At 26.9% G+C, this 25,680-nt stretch overlaps 1 protein-coding gene and 1 long non-coding RNA gene across 2 annotated transcripts in view; one reads left to right on the top strand and one right to left on the bottom strand.

Annotated features, from left to right (window-relative positions):
- Positions 1-5,193: 5,193 nt before the first annotated feature.
- LOC117174787 lies at positions 5,194-11,610 on the bottom strand. The gene is made up of 2 exons (XM_033364155.1): positions 11,439-11,610; positions 5,194-5,833 (listed from the first exon to the last, which is right to left on the bottom strand). The coding sequence occupies exons 1-2, from the start codon at positions 11,494-11,496 to the stop codon at positions 5,364-5,366; spliced, it is 528 nt and encodes a 175-aa protein (XP_033220046.1). The 5' UTR covers positions 11,497-11,610; the 3' UTR covers positions 5,194-5,363.
- Positions 7,053-25,680, top strand: part of LOC117174788 — a 40,397-nt gene continuing 21,769 nt past the window's right edge. Inside the window, exons 1-2 of the long non-coding RNA XR_004467362.1 lie at positions 7,053-7,160; positions 22,082-22,231. This is a non-coding gene — a long non-coding RNA (uncharacterized LOC117174788). The remainder of the gene's footprint in view (positions 7,161-22,081; positions 22,232-25,680) is intronic.

Raw genomic sequence — 25,680 nt, 5'->3', positions numbered from 1 at the left:
GAAGTTTCAGCTCGATATTTTACTTACAAAAAAAGTTCTTAGGTTCAAAAAAACATTAAGTGAACTGAAAAACTGTGGTCGGTAATATAGGTATTTAGCTGTATCACATGCCCTTAAACTCCTTAAATTCTATACGGTTTAACTATTTCATGACCCGAAATCTTATATTCAGGGAAGGATTATACAATTACGTTAAAAAAACAACTTATTTCGCCATATTTTGCTTAAAAAGAATGTTCAAGCAAATTAGTTTTTTAAATTTGGCTTCGTGAGTATCTTTGTCCCTTTCAAGGGATCTGCATTATCATCAGAGTGATGTTAACCACCTATCAGTGCAGATATCTTTTTCACTCATCGTGAAAATAACTCTTCACATAACAGAAAAAATTCTTAACGTCTTTTCATACAAGATAAAGATACGAATTAAACATTTTTTTAAATTAAATTTTTTCTGAAAAAATATCTTCTCGTTTTCGCTGCGCTGGGAACCGAACCACATTCCTGCCAAAAAGAAAGGAAGTTCAATGATTCGTTTCCCAGCGGAGCGAAAGGAGATCTTCTTTCAAAAAAATTTAATTTTAAAAATGTTTAATTTTCACGATGGGTAAAAAAGATATCTACACTAATCGGTGGTTAACATCTCTCTGATGATAATACAGATTCATAAAAAAATTTAACTTGTACCAATGCGCAACAACTGGAAACATAATTTGCGTATTTCTGAAAAAGGATTATTCTTTCGATCTCTAGTCCATGAGGACGGATATACGTGAGACAGTATGAGTATGGGCGGAATTCCTTATTCTCAGTTTGTCTCTGCCAACATAACGTAGAATTGTCCATAGTTATGAATCGCCTCTAGAACCCCTTTTTTTATAAAAAGCACTAATTTCTGACAACCAAAATTCAAAATTTTTTAAATATTTTTAATCTTGTTTTAATTATACTTCTTTTTATTTTAAAACCCCAATTTTAAAAGAAAAACGCTAAATTAATCTAAAATTATTAAAATATGATAAACCTTGAAATTAAAATGGTTTTTATAATTCTTATAATTTTTTTTTTTTTTATAATAAGAACTTCTCAAAACTGAAGAAGAAAAACTTTTTTTCGATCGATTTTTAAATTAAATAACTAGATAAGAACATGAAATTTATTTATTCCGATATTACGATCAATTTAGATTAATAAAACATAGGGATAACCCGAGTCAAATTTCTTTAATTATTAAATTAAAAAAGCATATTACAATATGAGATGTTTCGACCAATCTGTCAGTAAGTTCAGCTAAATTGTACCTAACAAAGCAATAAATTATTCAAAAATTGGCGAATTTAAAATAACTGTCGTACAAAAGAAAACCTCAATACAAAAAAATGTCCTGTTATCTTAAAGAAATCTTCGAAAGCAAGAAAATAATGGTTCAAGATGAAGAAAATTAAAATAACCATAAATAGACACATAATTAAATTAGGAAACCTTCCAAATAAAAGAGGTTCCTAGTCATTTAAAATTACATTTTTTTTCAATTTTCCGATGCACGATGCTAATTTTTAATTGATCAAATCAAGAAATTTTACTCAGATTGTTCCTCTAAGCAATAAAGAAAACGCAAACAAAACCAAAAAACTTTATTTGTTAGAAAATATTCAATATATAAAATATAATAATTTATGATTAAAAATACTCATTTCCTAAGCAAGACGCTAATTTATTCTAAGATTGTTGGAAATTGGGGTTGGGTATGATAATTTTAATTAATCGCACTTAAAAATATGAAAGGCCAATTAAGTTTTCAACAAATATGATTGCAAAAATTTTGCTTTTGCATAGAGGAAGCTTTGTAATTGTAACATTTTGGGAAAAAAATTAATTTAATCAAACGTTCCTCAATTTTAAAATTTCTAATACAATAATCTACGCAATTTTTCAGATGTTTACAAGACCCTGAAATGATCCCGAAGGTCATTGCATATCTGAACCTACAATTTTCTTTTCTTTATATTGGGTGGTGTCAAAAATAAGGGTTTCATTTAAAAATAAAATTTGACCTTGAAATAACCATGAAGGTCAACGCTAAGGTAAGCTTCAGGATCAACAGTCAGATCCTCGTCCAAAACCTTAAAACTTTTGTCTGAAATATTTCTCTGGAAAACGCATATTTTCTCTGATTAGCCGTATAGACCTTGTTTGAGTTTATACGACCCAGGAAGGACCTCAAAGGTCATCAGTTCACATGACCTTGATGCATATCTAAACGTGAGAGCTTTCAATCTTTCGATTGGCGGTGTCAAAAATAGGGGTTTTATTTGAAAAAAAGTTGACCATGAAATAACCTTGAAGGTCAACGCCAAGGTCAGCTTCAAAGTCATCATTCAGATCCTCTGCTTAAAACCTTGGATTTTGTCTGCAACATTTCTCTCGAAAGCGCATATTTTCGCTGATAAGGGGGGGGGGGGGCGATACTTTTTGATGACCCTGTATATAGATTTATATACAGGGTGATTTTTTAACTTGAAACTTTTGATATATACACTGGATACGAGATAGCCATGTATCAGTCAAAGAGAGTGTGAAGCAAATTAAAAGAGGTTTTCGGCATATAGCGCCCTCCATGGTTGCCAGAAGAAGTATGTGAAATGAGTGCGAGAATTCGAAGTGTGTAGTTTATGAGAAACAAAAGAAGTGGCAAATTTTATTGGAAATGCAAAAGAAAAATATGAAGAAAATATAAAATAAGTATATTCTTTTACCATCTGTACAATATATACGTATAGTATATGAAAATGAATGCAATTTAAGAAAATATTCCTGCATCGAAGAAATTAAATGAAGGGAAATAATTATTGCTGGACTCTTATTTCATGGAAAATGTAACCATTTTAAAAAATAATGATTTTTGGTTGCAAATTCGTCTTAGGCGATAGAATAATAACGTTCCTTATGACTAATTTTGGTTTTTTATTTAAAATCCATTTCTTCTGTTAATAATTTAAAGAGTAGGTTGACAAATTCTTTCAAAAATTCAAAATTTTTGTTGAAATGTGATGTATTTTGTAAAAAATCTGGTTTTTTGGTGAAAAATTAATCTTTTTAGTTGAAAATTAATGATTTTATATGAAAATTCGTTTTTTTAACCGAAAATTAATCCAATTTTTTTCAAAAACGTTTCTTTTTTGATAGAACTTTAATCTTCTTTGATTAAGATTCATATTTTGAATGGAAATTTAAGTAAATTGGTTGAAAATCGATGTCCTTAACGAAAATTGAACTACTCTAAATCGAAAAATTATGTGTTTTACATAAAATTTCATTTTCTTCGATGGCCACCCAGTGGGCACAAAGTGTGAATATGTCTTTACGACATCGTTACGACACCTTTACGACAACATTACGACATCATATGTCCATGTCGTTAAGGTGTCTTTACAATATCGTAAATAAGTCGTATGATCAGAGGATGTCTTTACGATATCGCAAAGACACCGAAAAGAAATAGACATAGTATGTCGTAAAGATGTCGTAAAGAGTTCGTATGATGTCGTAAAGACGTCGCCAAATTTTGTGCCCACTGGGCATTTGTTTTAGGTTAGGTTTATAGTGGGTTGAGAATTCCTTTACAAATTCAAATATTCGGTTGAAATTTCATGTATTTTGTGAAAGATCTTTGTTTCTTGGTACGGAAAATTAATCTCTTCCGCGAAAAATTAGGTTTTTATACGAAAATTCATTATCTTAACCAAAAATTCATTTTCAGAACTAAAAATTTTACTATTCCAATTTATATTGGAAAGTTAGTGACTAGCAAGAAGAATTATTTTGTGAAATCCTCATGATATCGAATCTGTACTTTCTCTGCAAGCCATGTATTCTTCACTAATTTAAAAATGTTTTTTAGGCTTTGGTAACCGTTTTTTTACAAATACTGGTTCAATACCCCATTTTTGAGATATTTATATATTGTCTCCCTTACACTTTTCATATTGAAGTCTATACTTTTTTTAATGTAGCAGAACCTTGATTATTCGGCCCTAGATTATCCGAGGCTCCGCGTTATCCGAGGAAACGGGTCTCATCGAAGCACTCCGCATTAACCGAGGTGTATGCTCGGATAATACGGAGAATCATTAATAAAACAGATATTACAGCTAAAAAACTTTTTACCATAAAGATAAATGCACATTCGCAATTTGTTTGCTTTTATTTGCTAAATGTTTATATTAATTTTTCTATTTAAAATATATCAAAAATAGATTACTCTTCTGAATTTTGTAGTTCCTCCGTATTTTCCGAGTTTTCGCTTATCCGAGTTATCTCCTTCCCACATTACCTCGGATAATCAAGGTTCTACTGTGTTTCCTTGCAGTGTTTCAGATTTTAAGTGCACAACTTGAATCTATATTTTCTGCTCGAAGTAATTTCGATGAAATTACTTCGTTTAGAATATTGGAAAGCATTATGCACTGCATTATAAATTCAAACGTCAGAACATTTTTTTGTATAATAGCAGCTTGTAGCGGCATTAATCCATAAGGTTACACTTTTTCATTAGCCAAAATATTTCGGAATATTTCAGATATGTAAAAAAATAATCTAGACAATTTTAAATAAATTTTTTTTATTTGAGAAGAGATTACACAATTTTAGGAAAAATTTAAACTAGTTTATAAGACTGTTGGGACCGTTCAAACCTCGGGAAAAATTTCAATATATAATACATTTTTAGAAATCTTTGAAAGTATTAAAATGTTTTTTATTAATTCTTAAATTAAAAAATTCGGAATTATCTTCTAAACTAACTTAAATTACCCTAAAATTGTCTTCAAATCTTCGAGATTTGTTTCTGGTTATTTTGAAAATCTTATGTGATTTTTTAAAAGCCTTTCAAGTATTCTCTTAAAATTGAAAATTGTTGAAATCCGTTGAATCACACTGAAATCTATTGAAAACTATTGGGTTAAAAATTCGGAATTAAACATAATATTGAATGATTTCGAGTAGTAAATTTTCTTAAAAACGTCGTTTCAACGTTTAAACAATTTTTATTCGTGAACAATTCATGCTTAATTTAAAATAAATGTGAAAGCAAAAAAATTAATTATATAAACATTGCCATAAAGCTTTTAGCAGAATCTACCTCTCCTCATAATAATAGAATATTAGGTTTTATTATTTGTTCAAATATTAAAAAAATGGTTGTTATATTCTTTCGAATTTCTATAATTGAAATAAACAATTATTTAAAAATGCACAGAATGTATGAAGTGTAAATTTAAATATAATTTGGCCACTTGCCGTAAAGGACGCCCTCGCAGAAGGAAGCCCCCCCCCCCTTGGCTGTTACGCAATTCAAGTACAGTCCCTTACTTAAAATATCGTTCAGTAATTACAGCTATTCGAAAAGAAATTCCAGGAGTATGCTCAGCTCGCTGGCCAAAAGTAATATTATCCTGAAAATCAAACATATGAGGAACGCCAGTTCTTGAATGTACTGCAACACCATAGCCTAGATAACCAAGCACACGACAAAGCCGACCATTAATGACAATTCCACGAATACGATCATCATGAATTCCTACTGTATAACGTCCTGGTTCTATTCGATGCTTCCCAAATTCATCTACGTAAAAAAAAATAGCAGGATTCCTGATAATATTTTGATCATGCTGAGCAGGGTCAGGATGCTGATGAGCCTGATTATTCTGATGAGAATTCGCGGGACTAGTCGCAGTAGGCGCAGGGCTGTGCACAGTAGGCGCAGGATTATGCACAGTAGACGAAGGATCACTGCCATTAGAATCAATAGGCACCAGGCTGGCCTCGGAACTTAATTCTGTAAACAGAAATATGAATAGATGAGTTTCAATTAATCAAGGGACGTACTTAAATTGTGTAACAGGTTATAGGCCCACTTTCAGACCCCTCTTCTCAATCTAACTTAATTTTTAGTTTTCAGAAATGTTTTGCTAGTTATTGATAGAAGAATTAGGGGGTCTGAGAATTTCATTTTTTAAATTCCCTGATTTTTTCAGATTATTTTTCATGCTCCTTTATCAATAATATTCAAATGCCAGCATTTTAATCTGGGAATACTTTTTACATAGAATCGTTTATATAAACAGAGTAAAACAGTATATCAGATACAATTTGAAAATTTTCGAATTTATTTATTTCTTTTTAATTAAAAAATATATTTTTTCTATAGGAGATAGCTTTTCAATTATATAGTTCAATTTGTAACATTATAGTTGAATTTTCAAACTGCAAAAATAAATTCCTGAGTAAAAGGTGTCGTAGTTTATATTTCAAACAAAAAAGATTAAATTTATACCAAAAGGAAAAGAATTTTAAAAACAAAAAGACGAATTTTCAACAAAGAAAGATTTTTTACTCAAGAAATAAATAAAGTTTATTTAAATTATTCAACCTTGAAACCAAAAGACAAATAATCTCTACAAAACTTGAATTTTAAAAACAAAAATGTGACTTTTCAGAAAAAAATAATCTTTTATTAAACTGATGGATTCTTACCAGACAAAAATGAAATTTCAAACTAAAAAAATTATTTTGTACAAAGAAAATGAATTTTAAACTAAAAAAAAAATCAATCTTAAAAAATGTAAATGTTACATTTTCAGTTAAAAAAGATGAATTGGCAACAAAATAGTTAAACTTTCAACAACAGAGATAAACTTTTAACTCAAAATATAAATCTTTAAAAAAGTAATTTTTTAACAAAGTAACGTAACTAAATCGTTTGAACCAAATAGTTGCATGCTCAAGCAAAGAGGAATCATTTTTAACCAAAAAGTTGGATTTTATTTGGATAAATAAAATTTCTACTAAACTAGATACATTTTCAAAACAAGTAAATAATTTTCTAGGCAAAAAATTGAATTTTCATTCCAAAAGGACAAATTTTTAACAAAAAAATTACCCTTTAACCAAATGAGTGAATTCTCTTTCAAATGTTCGCATTTTCATCTAAAACAAAATTAGATTTCTCCTAAAACAGATGAATTTTTATTTAACGTCAACATTTCTAAATAGCTGAATTTTCATCAAGAAAAGATTCCAGTTGACTTTTTAAGACCGAAATATGGATTTCTCAACAAAAGATTAATTCCGTTGAAAAAAAAGGAAATTTCTAATCCAAAAAGGTAAATATTTTTAACAAAAACTACTGGGGTTTTGATAAAAGAACGAACAGATTTTTGTTTTAAAGTTAACCTCTCATCCAGAAAAGATTTCAGTTCAATATTCAATACCAAAATGTGATTTTAAATGAAAAATAAATTTTCTACGAAATGTTTCAATTTTTAACGAAATAGTAGTTTAATTTTATTCAGAAAGGATTTCAGATCTCTTTGCAATAACAAAATATTAAATTTTAACAAAAAGTAAATATTCTACGAAATAGTTCAAATTTCAACAAAGCAGTAAAAATTTTCTAAGAAATATGACTTTTCACTAAAACTGTTGAATTTTGAACCAAACAGTTGCATTTTTATCCAAAAAAGATGAATATTTCCTGAAAGCAGATGAATTTTAAAATCAAAAAGACAAATTTTCAAAACAAAGTTGAATTCTCAACCGAGCATTTGCATTTTTATTTGTAAAAATCGTAAAATTTCATCTAAAACAGAATGATTAAAAAGATCTTCAAAAAATTGTTAAATTTTCATCCAAAGAGTATAAATTTTTAACAAGATTGTTAAATTTTCAACCACACAGTTGCATTTTTGTTCAAGAAAAATGGAAATTCTGCTCAAAAATTAAAATTTTTAAATTAAAAAGTAAAATTTCTACGACAAAAATACTTGAATTTATTATCCAAAAAGGTTTCAATTTACGATTCAAAACAAGGCCAAGATAGATAGCTGCAATATTTCTATTAAAAAGTATGATCTGTCAAGTTAAAAAGACAAATTTTAAGAAAAAATAGGTTTTATCCCAAAAATATTTCATTTGACTTATTATCAAAAAAATATGGATTTTAAACCAAAGGTTAACGTTCTACGAAAAGAGTTGAATTTTTTATTCAAAAATCCCAATTTTCAATAAAGACGTTAAAGTTTTAACCAAGAAGAATGTATTTTTAATTAAATTATTAAATTTTCAACCAAGCAATAAAATTTATAATTAAAAGATTATCTTCCGCTGAACGTTTTTGCTAATATAATCAGCGTCAGTTACAGCTTAAATAATTCTAAACCACTTATTCAGCCAGAGGCTATTACTCGTACAATAAATTAATCTTTATTCGTAGAAAAAAAATTTTCTTGGTTCCAAAGTATTTTTTTTTTTTTGTGAATTTAAATATTTTTCTACTCAAAATAAAATTTTTTTGGGTAGAAATATCAACGATTACATTTTTCGTTAACAGCTTATCTCCTTATTCAAAAAAATTTAAATACTTGGAGGAAAGTTCTACTACTTTCTTAAAAATTAATATCTTTTTTTTAGCGATTCAGAATTTTCGTTGAAAATCCGTTTTTATTTTGTTTAAAAATACAATTTTTTCAATGAAAATGTTCTATTTATGGTTTAAAATTGAATTTTTTTAAAGTTATTTTTCGAATATTTTACCAATTTTTAATCAAAAATGGAATAGTTGAATTTCTATTTACAGAATTATTTTTCTTAACCAAAAAAATAACTAATTCTGAACTAAAATAATGAATCTTTAACCTAAAAAATGTATTTTCAACTAAATAGTTCAACTTTCAACCAAACTGCTGAAATTTCAAACAAAAACATTGATTTCAAAATAAAAAAGCTACAATTGATCGAAAAAGAACAATTTTGAACCAAGAATGATTTTCTAATTATAAAGACAAATTGTCAATAAAATACATACAATTTTAATCGAATAGTTGAATTTTTAACTGAAAACGATGTAATAAAATTTTCAATTAAAAATTGAATTGAATTTATAAATAAATTATTTGAATTTGTTGAGAAAAGAATATGAATTTTTATAAAATACAAATTCTATACAGGAAAAATTTTAAAAAAACTTAAGTTGGAAAATATATTGGAATATTAAACTTCAAACAAAAAACGGTTGTATCTTTAACCAAATAATGCATTTTTAGTCAAGAAGACAAATTTTTTAGATAACCGCTTAATTTTTGACCTGAAAAGTTAAGTTTTCAAAAAAAAATTATTTTCAACTGAAATGGATTAAATAATTATTTAATCATCGTCAAAAAGCTTCAAAATTTAACAAAAGAAATATTTGAACGAAAATCAGAATGTTTTAAATTCAACTAAATTGTTCAATTTCTAGTTAAAAAATGTATCAAAAGAATTAATTTTCAGCGAAATAATAAAATTTTGAACCAAAAAAATTGATTTTTTAGCTAAATGAGATCAATGCTCAACAACAACAAAAATAGTTTAATTTATAGTTTAAAAAATATAGTTTAAAAAAATTCATCAAAATAATTAATTTTTCAGCGAAATAATGAAATTATTAACCAAAAAGATTAATTTCATGCCAAAAATGTAAATTTTCAACAAATTAAATGTTTCATCCAAAAAAGTTAAAGTTTAACAAACAATAAAATAGTTAAATTTTCAGTGTAAAAATATATACTTAAAAAAAAAAGAAGTATCATTAAATTAATTAAATTTTTAGAGAAATAATAAAACTGTTAAGCAAAAATATAAATTTTATGCAAAGAAAAACAAAGTTTCAAAAAGAATAGTTTCATTTTTATTTAAGAAATTGTAATTTAAAAAAAAACAGTGTTTATTAAAATAATTAAATTTTCTATGAGAGACTAAGATGTTAACCAAAAAGACGAATCAAAATCAAAAATAAAATAGTATAATTTATAGTTAAAAGGTATATATTGAAATCAAAAGAAACGAATTTTTATCAAAATTATGAATCTTTACACAATAAAATAAATAATCGGATTTTCAACCAAAAATGATATAGTCCGAATTTTCAATAAAAAATGTATTTTTGACTAAAAAAAAATAGGAATTTTCTAAAAAATACTTGAATTTTGCAAACCATTTTTTTTTTATTTAAAGCGAAAACAGTTAATATTTGAACCCACAAATATATAAATCTGAAATTCAAAGAAAGTACAATTTAACCCAAAAAGGAAAATTTTCAATTAATTTTAATTGTGATTTTAAAAATAAATTAGTTGAATTGATTAAAAAAAGAATATGAATTTTCATGAAATACAAATTCTGTACAACAAAACTTTTAAAAAATTTAAAGTTGACAAAATATATTGGAATATTTAACTTTAACGAAAAACAGTTCCATCTTCAACCAAATAATGCATTTTTAGACAAAAAGACCAATTTTTTGGATGCGAGCTTAATTATTAACCTGAAAAGTTGAATTAAAAACAATCTATTTCAACTAAAATGGATTAAATAATTATTTAATTATCGCCAAAAATCTTCAAAATTTTAACAAAAGAAAAAATTTGAAAGAAAAATAGGATGTTTCAAATTCAATTAAATAGTTCAATTTCTGGTTAAAAAATGTATTTTCAAACCAGAAGAAAATGTATCAAAAAAATTACATTTTCAGCAAAATAATAAAATTTTGAACCAAAAAGATTTTGAACCAAAAAGATTCTGTTTTATTTCAATTAAAAAAATATATTTTTAAACAAAACAAAAAAAATGAATTTTCTTCAAAATCATTATTTTTAGCGTAATAATAAGATTATTAACCAAAAAAATTAATCTCATGACAAAAATGTGATTTTCCAAAAAATAAATGTTTTTAACCAAAAAAGATAAAATTTTAACCAACAATAAAATGGTTAAATTTTTAGTTTAAAAATATATTCTTAAAACAAAATAAAATTTTCATCAAAATAATGAAATTGTTAGCGAAATAATAAAACTGTTAACCAAAAAGATGAATTTTCGACAAAAGAACGATTTTTTAAGAAAATACATTTTCCTAAGCAAATGAGATCAATTTTCAACAAAGAATAAAATAGTTAAATTTCTAGTTAAAAAGCGTATTTTCAAACCAAAAGAAACGAATTTTCATCGAAATTATGAATCTTTACAAAAAGAAACTAAATGGTCGAATTTTCAACAAAAAAAGATATAGTCTGAATATAAAATCAGCAGTTTTGAATTATTTGATCTGTTACTGTCATTGATCAAATCATTAATTTTTACTAATTAAATCAGTTATTTTGAATGATATAACCAGTTAACTTACAGTGTTAACTTGACAATTATTATTAATTTTCATCATTTATTAAAATGTAAAAATCTATTTAAGAAGAATAATTTCGAAATAATGTGAATGAATTTTTAAAACCAGAAAATTTTAATAAAAGAGCCTTTTTAAATATAACAGTTGCAAATATTTAACTTAAACTAATGGAAAGATTCTCGGAAAGAACTAGATTGATTAGAAATATTTAAACAATTATATTTACCAATAGAATTGAGAAACACTGCTATCGACAGGAACAAAATACCAAGAACGATCTTCATTTTCACGAATTAAAAAAAAACTGCTTTGTAATTAATCTCGAGAAGAAATAAACTAACAATTATTCCGATGTTCCATCAGAGTATACTAAAGCCTGTTCTATTCTGCGTCATGAGTCTTTAGAATAAACGATTTATTTACATAGCACAATTTAAAGAGATTAAAATAGCTTTGCACTTTCTTATCAAGCAATTATATAATTAATTGCGTTCTAAACACCTCATATCATATCATATCATTTTGAAAATATAGCTCATAAGTTATAACAAAACTGCTTTCTTTCATTTTGTGTCGAATGCCTTATCTTAATATTTTTAACAACAATTTAGAAGAATTAAACCCTTTACTCAATGTATATTAATAAATAGTACAAATACCGATAAACTTAAAAAATTCTGAATTTGTCATTTCAAAAATTGTGAATAAATTTTATGTTTCACAGACATTTTTCTAGAAAATGATGGGTGAAAAATAAAACAAATAAAATCTAATTTTACCACACCATAGTCTTTTTATTATTATCAGATATTATTGTTTTTTATCATAACATTAGGCTATTTCCCTTTCGGGGTAAGCGTGACTCGATCAGTTACATTTAGCAAAAAGAATAATTAAATTTTTAAGCAAAAAGACCACTTTTTAATGAAAATTGAATTTTGCATCTGAAATTTAAATGTTCAACAATTTTAATCTGAATTTTTAATTAAATAGTTAAATTTACAATCAAAAGAGATGAATTCTAAGAGAAAAATATAATAAAGGACTTTTTAACAACAACAACAAAATTACCTTTGAATAAAATAATTTAATTATTGAACCAAATATTTGAATTTTTAAATAAAAAAGATCAGTTATGAACCAATAATGTAACAATTGAAATTTCAATTTAAAAAATATAATTTTCAATACAAAAAATTGATTTTCAACCAATCATTAAAATTTTTAAACAAACAGATGAATTTTTAATCAAATAAATTTTAATGTTCAGAATTCATAAAATTACAACCAAAAATGTAACGCTCGAATTTGAACCACTATAAAATGTCCCTATTATAATATGAAGAAAGATCCTCTTTAAAAGAAAATTTCCTATAAAAGAAAACAATTTTTGAACAAAAATAAAACAGAAGAAATAAAAATAAAAACGCAACCAGCCAAATCCCCTTCAACTTGATTCTTGGACCTTAAAAATGATTGAAAATTGCAATTTTTAATCTAATTTAAATTTCCTACATTTAAAAATAGATTTTGTTTAACGCAGAAGTTTCAATTTTCAATTAAAAACGGAATAATTGAATTTTCAGTTAATTTGTTTTTATAAAAAAAAAAGAAGTTTTCAACTGAAATGATGAATCGTTGAATTTTAAAATAAAAAAGTTTTCAATTTAAAAAAACAGTAGATATTTTAAACAAAAATAATTTAAATTTAGAATCCAAAATCGGTTAATTCAGTAAAGAAGATAAATTTTTAATAAAAAATGAATACATTTTTAACTAAGTAGGTTAAATTTAAACTCAGTCTTTGAATTTATAAACAAGAAGATTAATTGTCTACAAAAAAAGTAATAACTCATGTTTCAAACAAAAATATTTATATTTAAAGCAAATAAACAGTTAATATTTCAAACATAAATCATTTTAAGTTTAAATAGAAAATAACCAAAGTCAATAAAAAAAAGATTTTTAACTTAAGTATATTTTCTAATATTAAAGACGAATTTCCAACAAAATCTTTAACTTTTCAAACAAAAGATATGCATTTTTAAACAAGATGATATGCATTTTTCAGCAAAAAGATAATTTTCTAATAAAGTGTTTAACTTTCAGCCAAAAAGCTTAATTTGAAAAAATTATTTCTTAACAAACTATTTAAATATTCAATAAAAGGAGATGAAATATGAATAAAGATACATCAACGCACATAACAATTTATTTTAAATTCTTCACATAAAAAGCAGGTGCGGATTAGAAAAATCAACATGAGCAGATATTATGTTGATTGGAATGTTTACATTATGATAATAAGAAGTGTCAGCCAATCTTAAATTTTAGATAATATGTGGTGAAATATTACTTAATTCAATAAATAAAAATAAAAATCATCGAAAATTATGCGACTCTCGTTCCATTTTATAACAGTTAATTCTAAAAAATGTCCATCCAATCCCATTGGAATTTTATTGACAATTGAATATTTATTGTAAATTAAAAAACAAATTTTTAATTTAAATTTTTAACTAAACAATTTTCATCTAAATTTTTTTATTATATTATATATAAATTTGTATAAATTAAACTATAATTTGTTTATATTCAAAATATTAAATTCAGTATAGGTCTGTACTAATTTTTCTATAATAAATTTCTTATAATTTTTTTCCGATACTCAAAAGAATGTATGGAAAATAATTATAAGAAAATCAATATAGAAATAAGAAATGTTAAAATATTGAAAGACTTAAAAAAATGGAGAAAATACAAAAGAATGTTTTCTTTATTTACTTAAAATAGAATTTTTATTAATTACAAGGAATATTCAGGAATTTCCATAGACTTCAAGCTTCAGATGATTTTGAAGATTTCCAAAAATTCTCACGTATTCTAAGGGATTCTTAAGTTTTTCAAGAGATTAAAAAAATTTCAAGGGATATCAAAGAATTTTTTAAGGATTCCCAATTCTGTAAAATATTTCAAGGGATTTTAAGGAATTCCACAGAGTTGATTGATTCCAATAGTATTTTATAGGATTCATAAATATTGCACGTAGTTTAAACAGATTTCATCGGTCTTTAAGTGCTTTAAAAATATTGCCACGAATTTCAAAATTTTCAAAAACAATTTTCAGGGACTTTAAAGGATTTTTGCTTTTTGCAAAGATGTCAAGAATTTCAAAAATAATAATTGAAGTATTTTATAAAATCTTCAATGATTGTAAATGTTCTGGAAAATTTATAAAGATTTTTAAAAAAATTAGGAAGAAAACTGGAATAAATAACGATAATATAATTTACCTTTAATTATTTTTAAAATTTGAACGAGAAAAAAAAACAGATTTTAACTATTTTAATGGATTTATAATTATTCCCAAAGGACTGAGTTTCAATAAAATTGTGAATTTTTCAAGAAGATGAATAAAGATTTAACAAAACAGTTCTATTTCCAACTAATGCGATTAGTTTTCTACCGACTACGATCAACTTTCAAGAAAATACTCGAATTTTCGACAAAAGGTTTCAACTTCAATTTTCAACTAAAAAAGATAAACTTTTAATTAAAAATGATTTAGTTCCAACAAAAATAGGACAGTTCATATTTCAGTAAAAAATGTAATGTCAATTAAAAGAAACCAAATTTTAATAAAATATTTTAATTTAAGAAAAAACATGAGTTTTCAAATAAGATTGAGAATGTTGGATTAGAATAGTTCAATTTTCAAATGCAAAATAAAGTTTCAACCAAAAAACGATAATTTTCTAACAAAATACTTGAATACGCAATCGTAAATAATAAATTTTCAACAAACGAGGTGACTTTTCAAACAGAAGGGATACTTCGAAACAATTTTTTTTTTAATTTTAACACAGTATATTAATTTTTAACCAAACGGGGAAATCTTTAAACAAAAACATAAAAACGATTGTATTTAAAAAAATAACTTTTTAACTAAGATTTTCTTACAAAAGAAACGAATTTTAACCAAATATATTAATTAAATCGTGAAAATCAATTTTCTATAAAATAACGAGTTTTTAATAAACAACATGTTTGTTAAAGCAAATAGTTCAATTTTTAACAGAACAATTGAAATTTCTACCAAAAAATAACATGGATTTTGAAGGAAAAATATTAATTTTTCTACCAAATAAACAAACTTCAACAAAATACATGCAAATTTTACTGAGAAACATAAACTTTCAAAGAAATTTAAATTGTTATATATTTATTAAAAAATATTTAATTTTTAAGGGAAAAAACAAAAAATTTTCAAGAAAAGTAATTTTTAGTTAAAAAAGTTCATTGTTAACAAAATTAAAATTTTTTTTAACAAAAACAGCTGAAAACAATTTGGATTGCCTATGTAAATTACACCGATCAAGTAGAGCACAAGTTAATTAAATGAATTCCTTAAATTTCTTTTAATTCTCAGACTAACGATCACTTAATTTTTTTAACTATCCGAATAATTAGTGAATTCCATAAAATTCGTTAGAAAAACTCGGTTCCTCCAAGCTATAACGGAATTAACTAATTCATATTCATTCATATAAAAAAAAATACTTTTGGATCCATCTCCGCAATACCTAGATGCGCCATTTTACAAAAATTTTCAAATAATTTAAAAATAATTACATGCTACTTTATTATCGGGGCTATGAAATGTGGGAAAAAAGTGTTTTTGGAACTTGGGAAAAAAAGAACAGCTAACTTTAGTATTTCAAATTTAGAGTCGGATTCAGATTCAGCGACTCACTATACTTAAGAATTGACTAGTCTGATCAAACAGAACTTCTTGTTTGAGGCTGGAAAGAAAACAAGAGCTAACTTTGAGATTGCTACATCGGATTCGGATTCAGGGACCCAAAATGCGTAAGGATCGAATAGTATGGTTTATCAAAACTCCCACTTTTTTGTAAGGCACAAGAAAGAAAACAACTGCTAACTTCGGCATTCCCACTTTGTATTTAGTTTCAGCGACTCTATATACGTAAGAATTAACTTATCCGGTGACTCGGAACTCCTACTTTTTTTGCGGTGCCGTTGAATTTACGAAAACAGTATTTTTTGCAGTTTCAAAATTGTAATGTTAGAAATAGAAGAAGAGCTAAGTTCAAAATTTTTGCATCGTATTCAGATTAAGCGACCCAAAATACGTAAGAATTTACGAATCGGCTTCGTCAAAACTCTTACTTTTTTGTGTAGTTGTGAAATGTTGGAAGAAAGTCTTTTTGAAGTTCGAAAGAAATCAAGACATAACTTCGGATTTCCTACGTCAGGTTCAGATTAAGCGACCAAAAGAACGTAAGAATTTACTGGTATAGTACATCAAGACTTCTACTTTTTGTAGACAGTGAAATGTAAAAAAATATTTTTTTTCAATTTCGGAAAAAATAAATTGCTATTTTCGGAATTCCTACATCGGATTTAGATTCAGAGACTCAAAATACGTAAGAATTAACTTTGATGATATATCAAAAACTTCTAATTTTTAGTGGAGTCATGAAATGTAGAAAAAAAAGTTTGTTTGTATTTCGCAAAAAACCAGCGCTTATTTCGGCAATCCGACTTTGAATTTGGTTTCGGGCTCGGATTTAGAAACTCAAGATACTTAAGAATTGACCAGTTTGATCCGGCAGAACTCCTACATTAAGGCTTGAAAGAAAACAAGAGCTCACTTCGGAATCAACTCACTTCGGCTCAACTCGGAACTCCAACTTCTTTTGGTGTTGTTTAATTTACGAAAACAGTGTTTTTTGCAGTTACGAAATTTTAATGTTAGAAAGATAACAAGAGCTTACTTCGAAATTCCCATACAGGATTCGAATTAAGCGACCAAAAATACGTAGGAATGAACTATTATGGAACGTCAAACTTGCAGTCGGATTTGGATTGAAATTCGGATTCAGCGACTCAACTCACGCGAGAATTGTACCAGTCTGGTCCGGCCGAACACCATCTTCAAGGCTAGAAAAAAAAAAACAAGAGCTAACTTCGGAATTCATACACCTGATTCGGATTCAGCGACCCACAATACGAAAGAACGAACTACTATGGTAATCAAAACTACCTCTTATTTGTGGGTCTGCGAAATTAATAAAAAAGTTTTTTTTGAAAATAGAAAAAAAAACAAGAAGTAACTTCGGTAGTTTAATTTCAGATTTGGATTCGGATTCAGCGACCCAAGGTATATGAGAATTGACTAGCTTGGTCCGTCGAACATCCAGCTTTTTGAGTAATCACAAAAGTTTGAAATCCATAGATATAAAAAACTGCAGACTCGTCGATAAAACTATAAAACTTGATATAATTATAAAAAATACCACAGAAAATAGATAAGAAAGAGAATTTTCAAAAACATCTTTATTGGCTATAAAAAACGCAGTTGGAGGTCCCTTGGAGATGAACCAAAACCGTCCCCTAGTTGAGAATGCAAAATTATTATGTCGGGAACTTTCAATCTACCTGGAGGAAAGATCGTGACACCCATGGGACTTTTTCTACCGTGAAAAAAAAGCATAAAGAATATTACCTCGGCGCTGTTACATGACTCCTATGATTAAACTTCTACCAGCTAAAGATGTGAGGGCTCACACTATGCAGCATTTTTCCTTATGCTTATGCTTTCATTTTTCTGATTTTTCAGGTTTTCAAACAAATTTTTTGAAAGTTTAAATTATTTTAAAGGAATTCATCAGTTTTCAGGAAATTTAACAATGTTTGTACAGATTTCAAGGATTCTCGAAACGTTGTAAGGGTCCTTAAAAGGTCTTCAGAAATTTTCATAGTTTTTCGGGGATTTTGAACAATTTTACAAATTTGAAAAAAATTACAAAGACCTTTCTAAGATTTCCAAAAAAAACTTAATAGATTTCTGGGTTATGTTGAAAAATAAATAAAATGAAGTAAATAAATTAAATTAAATAAAGTGTAAAGGGATTCCTTGTGATTAAAAAGATTTTAAGGGATTTCAAAGATTTCTAGGAAAGTTTGTTAAAGAACCTTAATGAATGAATTTAATTTATTTAAGTATTCAAGGGTTTCAAAATTATTTATTTCATTGGATTTATGAAATTTCTAAAAGAAAGATTTCACTTGTTGAATTTTTAGCCCAAAGAAACAAGTTTTAAACAAAACAATGTAATTTTTATACAAAAGTGATTATTTTGTAACAACATTTTTTAATTTTCTTTAAATAATTAAATTTTTTACTAAATTGTAAAATTTGTACCCAACTAGACAGAATCTTCACCAAAGGGTATGATTTGTTTAACTAAAGTGATAAATATAAACCGAAATACTTAATTTTTTTCCTAAAAACTTCATTCCCTATTAAAAAGGATAAGTTTTTAACAAAAAGTTAGATTTGTAACAAAAAATTATTTTTCAACTACAGTGAAGAATCTTTATTTTAAAAGAAAATAAATTTTCAACAAATGATTTCCTTTTTCAATCAATTAGTAGAATTTCCAAACAATAATATTAATTTTTTGAAAAAATGAGGCGAGTTTTAAACAAAATATATGATTTTTTGACCTAATAATTGAATTTTCTTCTAAAAAAAATTATTATTTTAAACAAAAAAAGTAGTATTCAATTTCAAACCAAGTATTTGAATTTTTAACTGACTATTTGAATTTTCTAATAATTGAAATAAATTTTTAATAAAAAAGAATTTCATAAATTTCTGTTTAACCGAACAAAATTACAAACTTTTCACGAAATAGTTCAATCTTTAATCGAATAGATGAATTTTTGACAAAGGTCTTCAAGTTCCAACCAATTAGTTGCTTTTTTTACAACGAAAGAAAAGATGAATTTTCAACCAAAAAAGTTATAGTTGATATTTCAGACAGAAAATATTTATTAATTCAATTAAAAAAGCCGAATTTCACAAAAAACAAATGAGTTTCATTTTTAACCATCAGACATTCTTCAGCCAAGAAAAAAAGGTTAACAAAATTGTCAAATTTTCCACCAAACAACATTAATTTAACAAATTAGTTGAATTTTCACAACAACAAAAAAGTGAATGTTCAATTCTAGAAATTAATTTTTGGTTTATGTGATGGAATCTCTAGGGCTCTACAAATTATTATTTCTAACTCTGAAAAGTGTTTCGAAAGATTTATGTCCTTCAAGTATTTGCCGAAACCTCATGATTTTCCGATCAAAAAAATGTGCGTATTTTTTTCGAAAGTTTATTTTTTACATTTCTATCTGCATACAGACAACAGCGATCATTCTCATCAACTGGCATTTGATTGTGAACTTGCTAACGCAGTGCGTCGAAATTTAAAAACATAATTTTTTTTTAATGAGCTATAACGTAAATTAAAAAAAAAATAGTTATTTATCTTCAGAAACTTCTGAAAAAAGAATTTACAATTTGAAATTCTACTTATGTACTGTGATGAGTTGTACATTTCACTCTGAATGTATAAAATATATAATGTATACGGGAATCAATTTTTAATCTTAAATTTCTCAATCAAATTCCAATTAAACTCAAGAGCTTTTCTGAAAATACTTTTGAGTATAAAATTGATTAATTTTTTATTTTATTAAGCATTCTTAAAATTCTAAAGCTTTCGGCAACGAACCACACATTCAGTCGAGCATCTCTAGTCCAAACTGTCCATTTGACCAACCCTCTGGGAGGAGCTTTTCGCCACTTTTCGCGACAGTTGATATGCAAATGCCGAATGGGATTTAAAACTTTTTTGCAAGCCATCCCCAAACAAATGCTTTTTTACTTCGAAAAATATTATTCCCTCAAAAATTTGGTTTGTCGACAATACACTCAGCAGTTTATTTGAAGAGCAGATTGCAGCTCAAACTGATGTTGCCTTATAAGAAATAATTCAATTAATATTCAGAATGATACAAATTGAAAAAACTAAAAAAACTTTTAATTGAAAAAGCAAAAATTTCTGATATGAGTAAACACACATGCAAACACTTTTATTCGAAATAATAAAAAGAAAAATTACTTAAATAAAGAGGAAAAAAACGGGTGACATAGAAATTCCCTTTTCTCCTTTATCTCATCTTTGCTTTTTAAACAAAAAAATATTATTACTTGAAGCGGGTTTATATCATGAATAGAAATCTTTTAAATAATTTTCTTTTAGAAATAATACCTTTTAGTACTCTTATGCGGTTAAATTAAAACATTCAAATTATTTAATTAATTATTGGATAAATTATATATGTTTTACCTTAGTGATTCTCACTGAAATTGCTTTTTTTAACGATTTTAATACAAAATGAGACATTTTCGCAGAACAACATTTTACACAAAAAATTAGTATTTCAAAAAAAATCATAATAGTTCAAACAAGATTTGCGATTTTTGAATTGACCTGAAATTGGTATTTTCAAACAAGTTGGAACTATTAGTACTCTCAATAAAAATTCAATAATAAAATGAGATTTTAAAGAAGATTCACAATTTTAGAACAATTCCAGATTATTTTAACAAATAACATTAAGTTTTACAGGACATTTCCGAACCTTAATAGTTTATGTAATTTAATGTAATTGGTGTTCATTAAAAATAGCCAAAATTAGTCTAAAATAGAATGTTTTTTTTACGAAAACCGCGGTTTTAAATCAAAATATTTGTCTTCAAAATTTAAAATTGTAATTCATAATTTTTGTTTATAATTAATTTCTTTGCTTTAAAATTGCATTATTTTGTTTAAAAACTTATTGATTTTGTTAAAAGTTAATTTATTTGAAATTATTTTTTTAATACTCCATTTTTGGTTGAAAAATTATCTTTTTGAGTTGAAGCTTTAACTTTTGCAGAAACTGTAGGTACTTTGATGAAAATTCAATTTTTTTGTTTAAAAATTTATCTTATTGAGTTGAAAATTCATTTCTATAGTTCAAAATATAGCTACGTAGTTAAAATTGGAATATTTGACTGAAAATTCCTCTTTTTTGTTGAAGATGCATCATTTTAGTTGATAATTTGTTTAGTTTTTTTGGATGAACATTAATTATTATATATTATAAATTATAATGTATACCTAATAATATATACATATATTAATTTTGTATTGATTATAAATCATTCTTTTTCGGTAGAAAATTTCTCGACGCGGTTCAAAATTTAAATATGTTAAAAATTCGTTATTTTTTAGTTAAAATTAATTGTTATCACTACAAGCTTAACTGTTATAATTTTGGTTAAAAATTTATTATTTTTCATTAAAAATTCAACTTTTTGAATAAAAAATCATGTGAAAATAAAACGTTTGATTTAAAAACTCTTTTTTGTGGTCAAAACATTTACTATTTTGTTGTAAATTCGCTCTTTTTTGCTAAAAAAATTAGTTGATGAAAATTATTCTTTTTTTTAAGTAAATTCAAATATTTAGTTGAAAATTCAAGTATTTGATTAGAAATTTACTTTTTTGTTCATAAATTCATCATTATTGTTTTAAAATATATAATTAATAAATCATCATTGTTTAAAAGTATATTTCTTTGGCTAAAAAGTTGACTATTTTCTTGAAAATTCTTTTGTTTCAGTTATCAAATATAAATTATTAACTGAAGGTCAAATTATCCCATCTTCAGCTAAAAAATTAATTTTTCCATTTGAAATTTCGAATTCAATTTACAATTCAAAATTTTAATATTTTATGTAAAAATTCTTCTATGTGGTTAAAAGTTTATGTATTTGGTTGAAAATTCATATTTTTTATAGAAAATTAATCTTTTTTGTTAAAAATTCATCTTCTTGGTTAAAGTATGGTGCGGAATAGTGTCACGCACGAAATACCGGTTCTTGGTCCATTTTGGGCCATCGCGTTTTCGTAGGCACGTGAATCCTGAACCTGGTCCTTAATCTATTTTCAGGACGAAAGACCACACCAGCTCCGCCCAAAAGGCCGACGACCACTTGGCCAGCCTCACACTACCCTTACTATCCAAAAAGGACCGAGAGGCCTCCCGTGAGAGAGGAAAAAATCGAAAGGCCAGAGGAGAAGCTGCGCAGTCACAGTTCAGGTGAGGTCCTCGAATGCTCACCAATACCTAAACCTGCCTGCTCCTTCATCACCAAAACGCATCACGCCACTGAATTTCGCAACAAACAAAAAAAGATCTCGCATTCCGCGCTACGCTATTCTGCACCATGCACTGTCGCCCTTTACAACTCATTTTTATTTTCAAAGTACGTCTCCCATTCTGAGCATTCAGAAATTTGTAGTGCAATGTACAAGTGTTCGTAGACTTATAATTAGCTGGCTAATGTTATTCGTGTATGTTCAGCTGCAATTCAGGAAGAGGATTAATAGGTCCTCTTCACTGGTGTTGACTTTTCCGAGACACTCGATAAAGTCAAGGACTTTGATTTCGACTCTAGGTAGATTTAATTAATTTTTCTCGATTGCAAAAAAGAATGAGCTTACCCAATGAAACTTTTAATCAAAGAGGAGAGCGAAAATATAAATCTGTAGAGTCGAGAAAAAAAATTGGATTTACCTACGTCAGAGTCAAGTTGTCCATAAAAAGCTAGCCTGACACAGTTTCTTATTAGTACAAAATAAATCAAAGTAGGTGACATACAACTATAAAAAAGGGTTTCGTAGCCTTTAAAGACGTAATTTAACTCTTTTAAGTCCTCCCTCCCATTCTCTGCCCCCTCTCTTAACATTTTTCCCCTGCTCTTTCTGAACTTTTTCCCCCTTTACTTACCAAGCCCTCCTTTCCCTTTATTTCCATTAATTTCTCCTCCTTCCCCTCCCGTCATTTTCAATCACTTGTACTACTACTTCTACCCTTATGTTCCATCATTTACTCTTCACTCATTTCTCCTTACTTCCCGTAATTCCTTTTTTCTCATTTGACAATGCTTATCCTTCCCTCATTTCTCCTTATTTCCTCTACTTTCCTTTCTTCTATTTGCCCTCAATCCCCTACCCTCCTTACATTTCCCCCACTTTCTCTTCTTCTATTTCCTTCATTTCTCTCAAATTCCAATCGTTCAGTTTGTTTTATTTTCCTCATCGTCCTCATTTTTCCTTAATTCTCTTCCTGCTCCTCCCCTCATTTTCCGTCACCTTCTGAACTTCCCCTCCATTTATTTCCTCTTAATCACACCCCTCTTTAATAAAAGTACGACACGTGGGTCTTCGAAAAACTATAAGAGTTTCTGCTAGCTTTGAATCTACAATTATTAGATTTGAAAATTTGTATCATATCAGATTTCCGTAGGAATTTTTAATAACTATTTAAAAAATTAAACCTTATTACAAAATGGAAAAATTATATAAAATGTTTTTAATTACAATATTTTAATTCATTTATCGACTTTTTCCACAATGAAGCTCAGTGTGAATTTATATTGAATTTTAAAAAGCGTGGTGTAAAATTTGGAAATTATTAACGTTAAATTCTGGTGTTCCAAAAGTGTAATTCAAGAATTATTTAATTTCAAACGCAATTTGAAATTGGTACTTTTCAACTGCACCCTTTTCCACCCTTCACTTTCGTGATACTCGTCCCCTTATTTCCCCTCACTTCGATAACTTCCCCTAGTCCCATTTTCATAATCTTCCTACTTCCCCTGACCCTATTTCTCCTCACTTACCCTTTCCTCATTTCACCCCACTTCTCCTAATTCACTTTTTTCCTATTGACCCCCACTTACCCTTCCCTTAATTCCCACCGCTACCTTTACTGTCTTTCCTTTCATTTACCCTAACTCCACGTACTTTCCCACCTCTTATTTCCTTTTACTCTTCTACATTAGCATTCCCTTCCTATCACATAGTTTCTCCTCAGTTCCACATCTACATCTTTACCGTGTATTTCCCCTTATTTCCCGTGTTTTTCTCTGCTTTATTTTATTTTTTTTTCTACTTGTATGCCCCTTAGTTCCACTCATTATACAATATTCTATCCAATAACTTCCCATCATTCCCTTTACCTTCCCTGTGATCGACTTCCCTCCTTTCTTCTCAATCCGTCATTTTCTTTTACTCCCCCCACTTCATCTTCCAATTATTTCCTTATACCTGCATTGCATTCGCTCTCTTCACTTCCACTTTATTCCCTGCTTCTCCTCCTCTAATTTTCCCTCAATTCACTCACTGCCCCACAACTAATTATCATTCACTTTTCCTGCTTAGAAAAACTTTTGTTTGAGCAAATTTACAGCAAAGCTCTCGGTAACTATTTTAAAATCAAATTAAACCTAATTACTAGTTGGCAATTTATTACAGACAAATATTCATCATAATCTTGCAATCAATTCATTCACTTTGTCCACATTTTTGCTCTGCTTGAATGTTGATTGAATTTTAAATAGGGTGATGCACAGTTTGAAAATCATTAATTTTTAATCACTTAGTTACAAAATCCAAATTGAAAACTTTTTTAAATTTCAAACGAACTTTGAAATATTTTGCTTATAACTCCACCCTTTCCCCAACTTCTTTTTTCTTCAGGACGTTGCTCCACTTTTCCGCTTATTACTAATCCTTCTTCTATCTTTACCATCCCTCACTTCACCTAGTTCTCTTCCCCTTATCTTCCGCATTTTCTCTATTCTCCTCCTCCACCACTCTGCCCCTCATTCCTCATCTCTTCTCCTTCATCCCATTCCTTAACTTCACCTTACCTTACCTACTATCATCCTAACTTTTTTCACTTTCCCAATTTCATTTTTCCTATTACCCGCTTTTCTTAATTTTTCGTTACTTCCCCTACTTCTCCTTCCTATGTTTCCCCTCAATGTCCATACTTTCCCTCTTCTTATTTACCGTCACATCTACTAATTCCCTTTTCATCACAATCCCTTACTAAGATAAATATGTCTAAACAATTTTATTGCTATATCAAGATTACCTTTATGTAATAAATAACAATTATAATCTTTTCGAATTTCAGAAGCTTTTATACATAAAAAATTCAATTTAAATTTTTCAAATTTTAATTGTTTTGAATTTCGTCAATTTAAATCTAAAATTAATTTTTTTAGAATGTAATAATTTAATACACAATATTTTTATAAAGTTAGTAATTGATTTTTTCATTTTGAAATGTATTTCAGATTCGTTTAAACTTATACGTTTTTCCGCCGTCAAACTTTTTCATATTTTTTATTTAAAATTACATATTAGAAAATTGTTTGGAAAATAACTAAATTTAAAGGGCTTATCATTACATTTTTTTATTGGTTTAAATAACGGTAAATTTATTTCGTGGTCTGAAAAAATTTGTCTTAACGATTTAAATGTCAAATTATAATTTTTTATGCAATAAAAATTCAAAATTCGAAAATTGTAAAAGCTTTAACTTTGAAAGACTCAATTTTGTGTTAAATTTCCAATTTTCCAATTTAAATCGCCTAAAAATTAAATTATTTGTATTTAAAAATATAAGATTTCAGATTATTTAGTTTTAAATACATTCAATTAGCAATAATGCACTCTCAATTTGTTCGACTTTTA

This window comes from Belonocnema kinseyi, chromosome 6 (assembly GCF_010883055.1).
Source record: "Belonocnema kinseyi isolate 2016_QV_RU_SX_M_011 chromosome 6, B_treatae_v1, whole genome shotgun sequence".
Taxonomy (NCBI): Eukaryota; Metazoa; Arthropoda; class Insecta; order Hymenoptera; family Cynipidae; genus Belonocnema; species Belonocnema kinseyi.
The sequence above is the reverse complement of the archived record's forward strand: the minus strand, read 5'-3'. Positions and strand labels throughout refer to the sequence as shown.

Excerpts from the sequence above, each read along its gene's own strand:
- LOC117174787 (XM_033364155.1), bottom strand. The coding sequence starts at position 11,496 with ATGAAGATCGTTCTTGGTATTTTGTTCCTGTCGATAGCAGTGTTTCTC. Across the intron at positions 5,834-11,438 it reads AGTGTTTCTCAATTCTATTG|AATTAAGTTCCGAGGCCAGC; the intron begins GTAAATATAATT and ends TTCTGTTTACAG.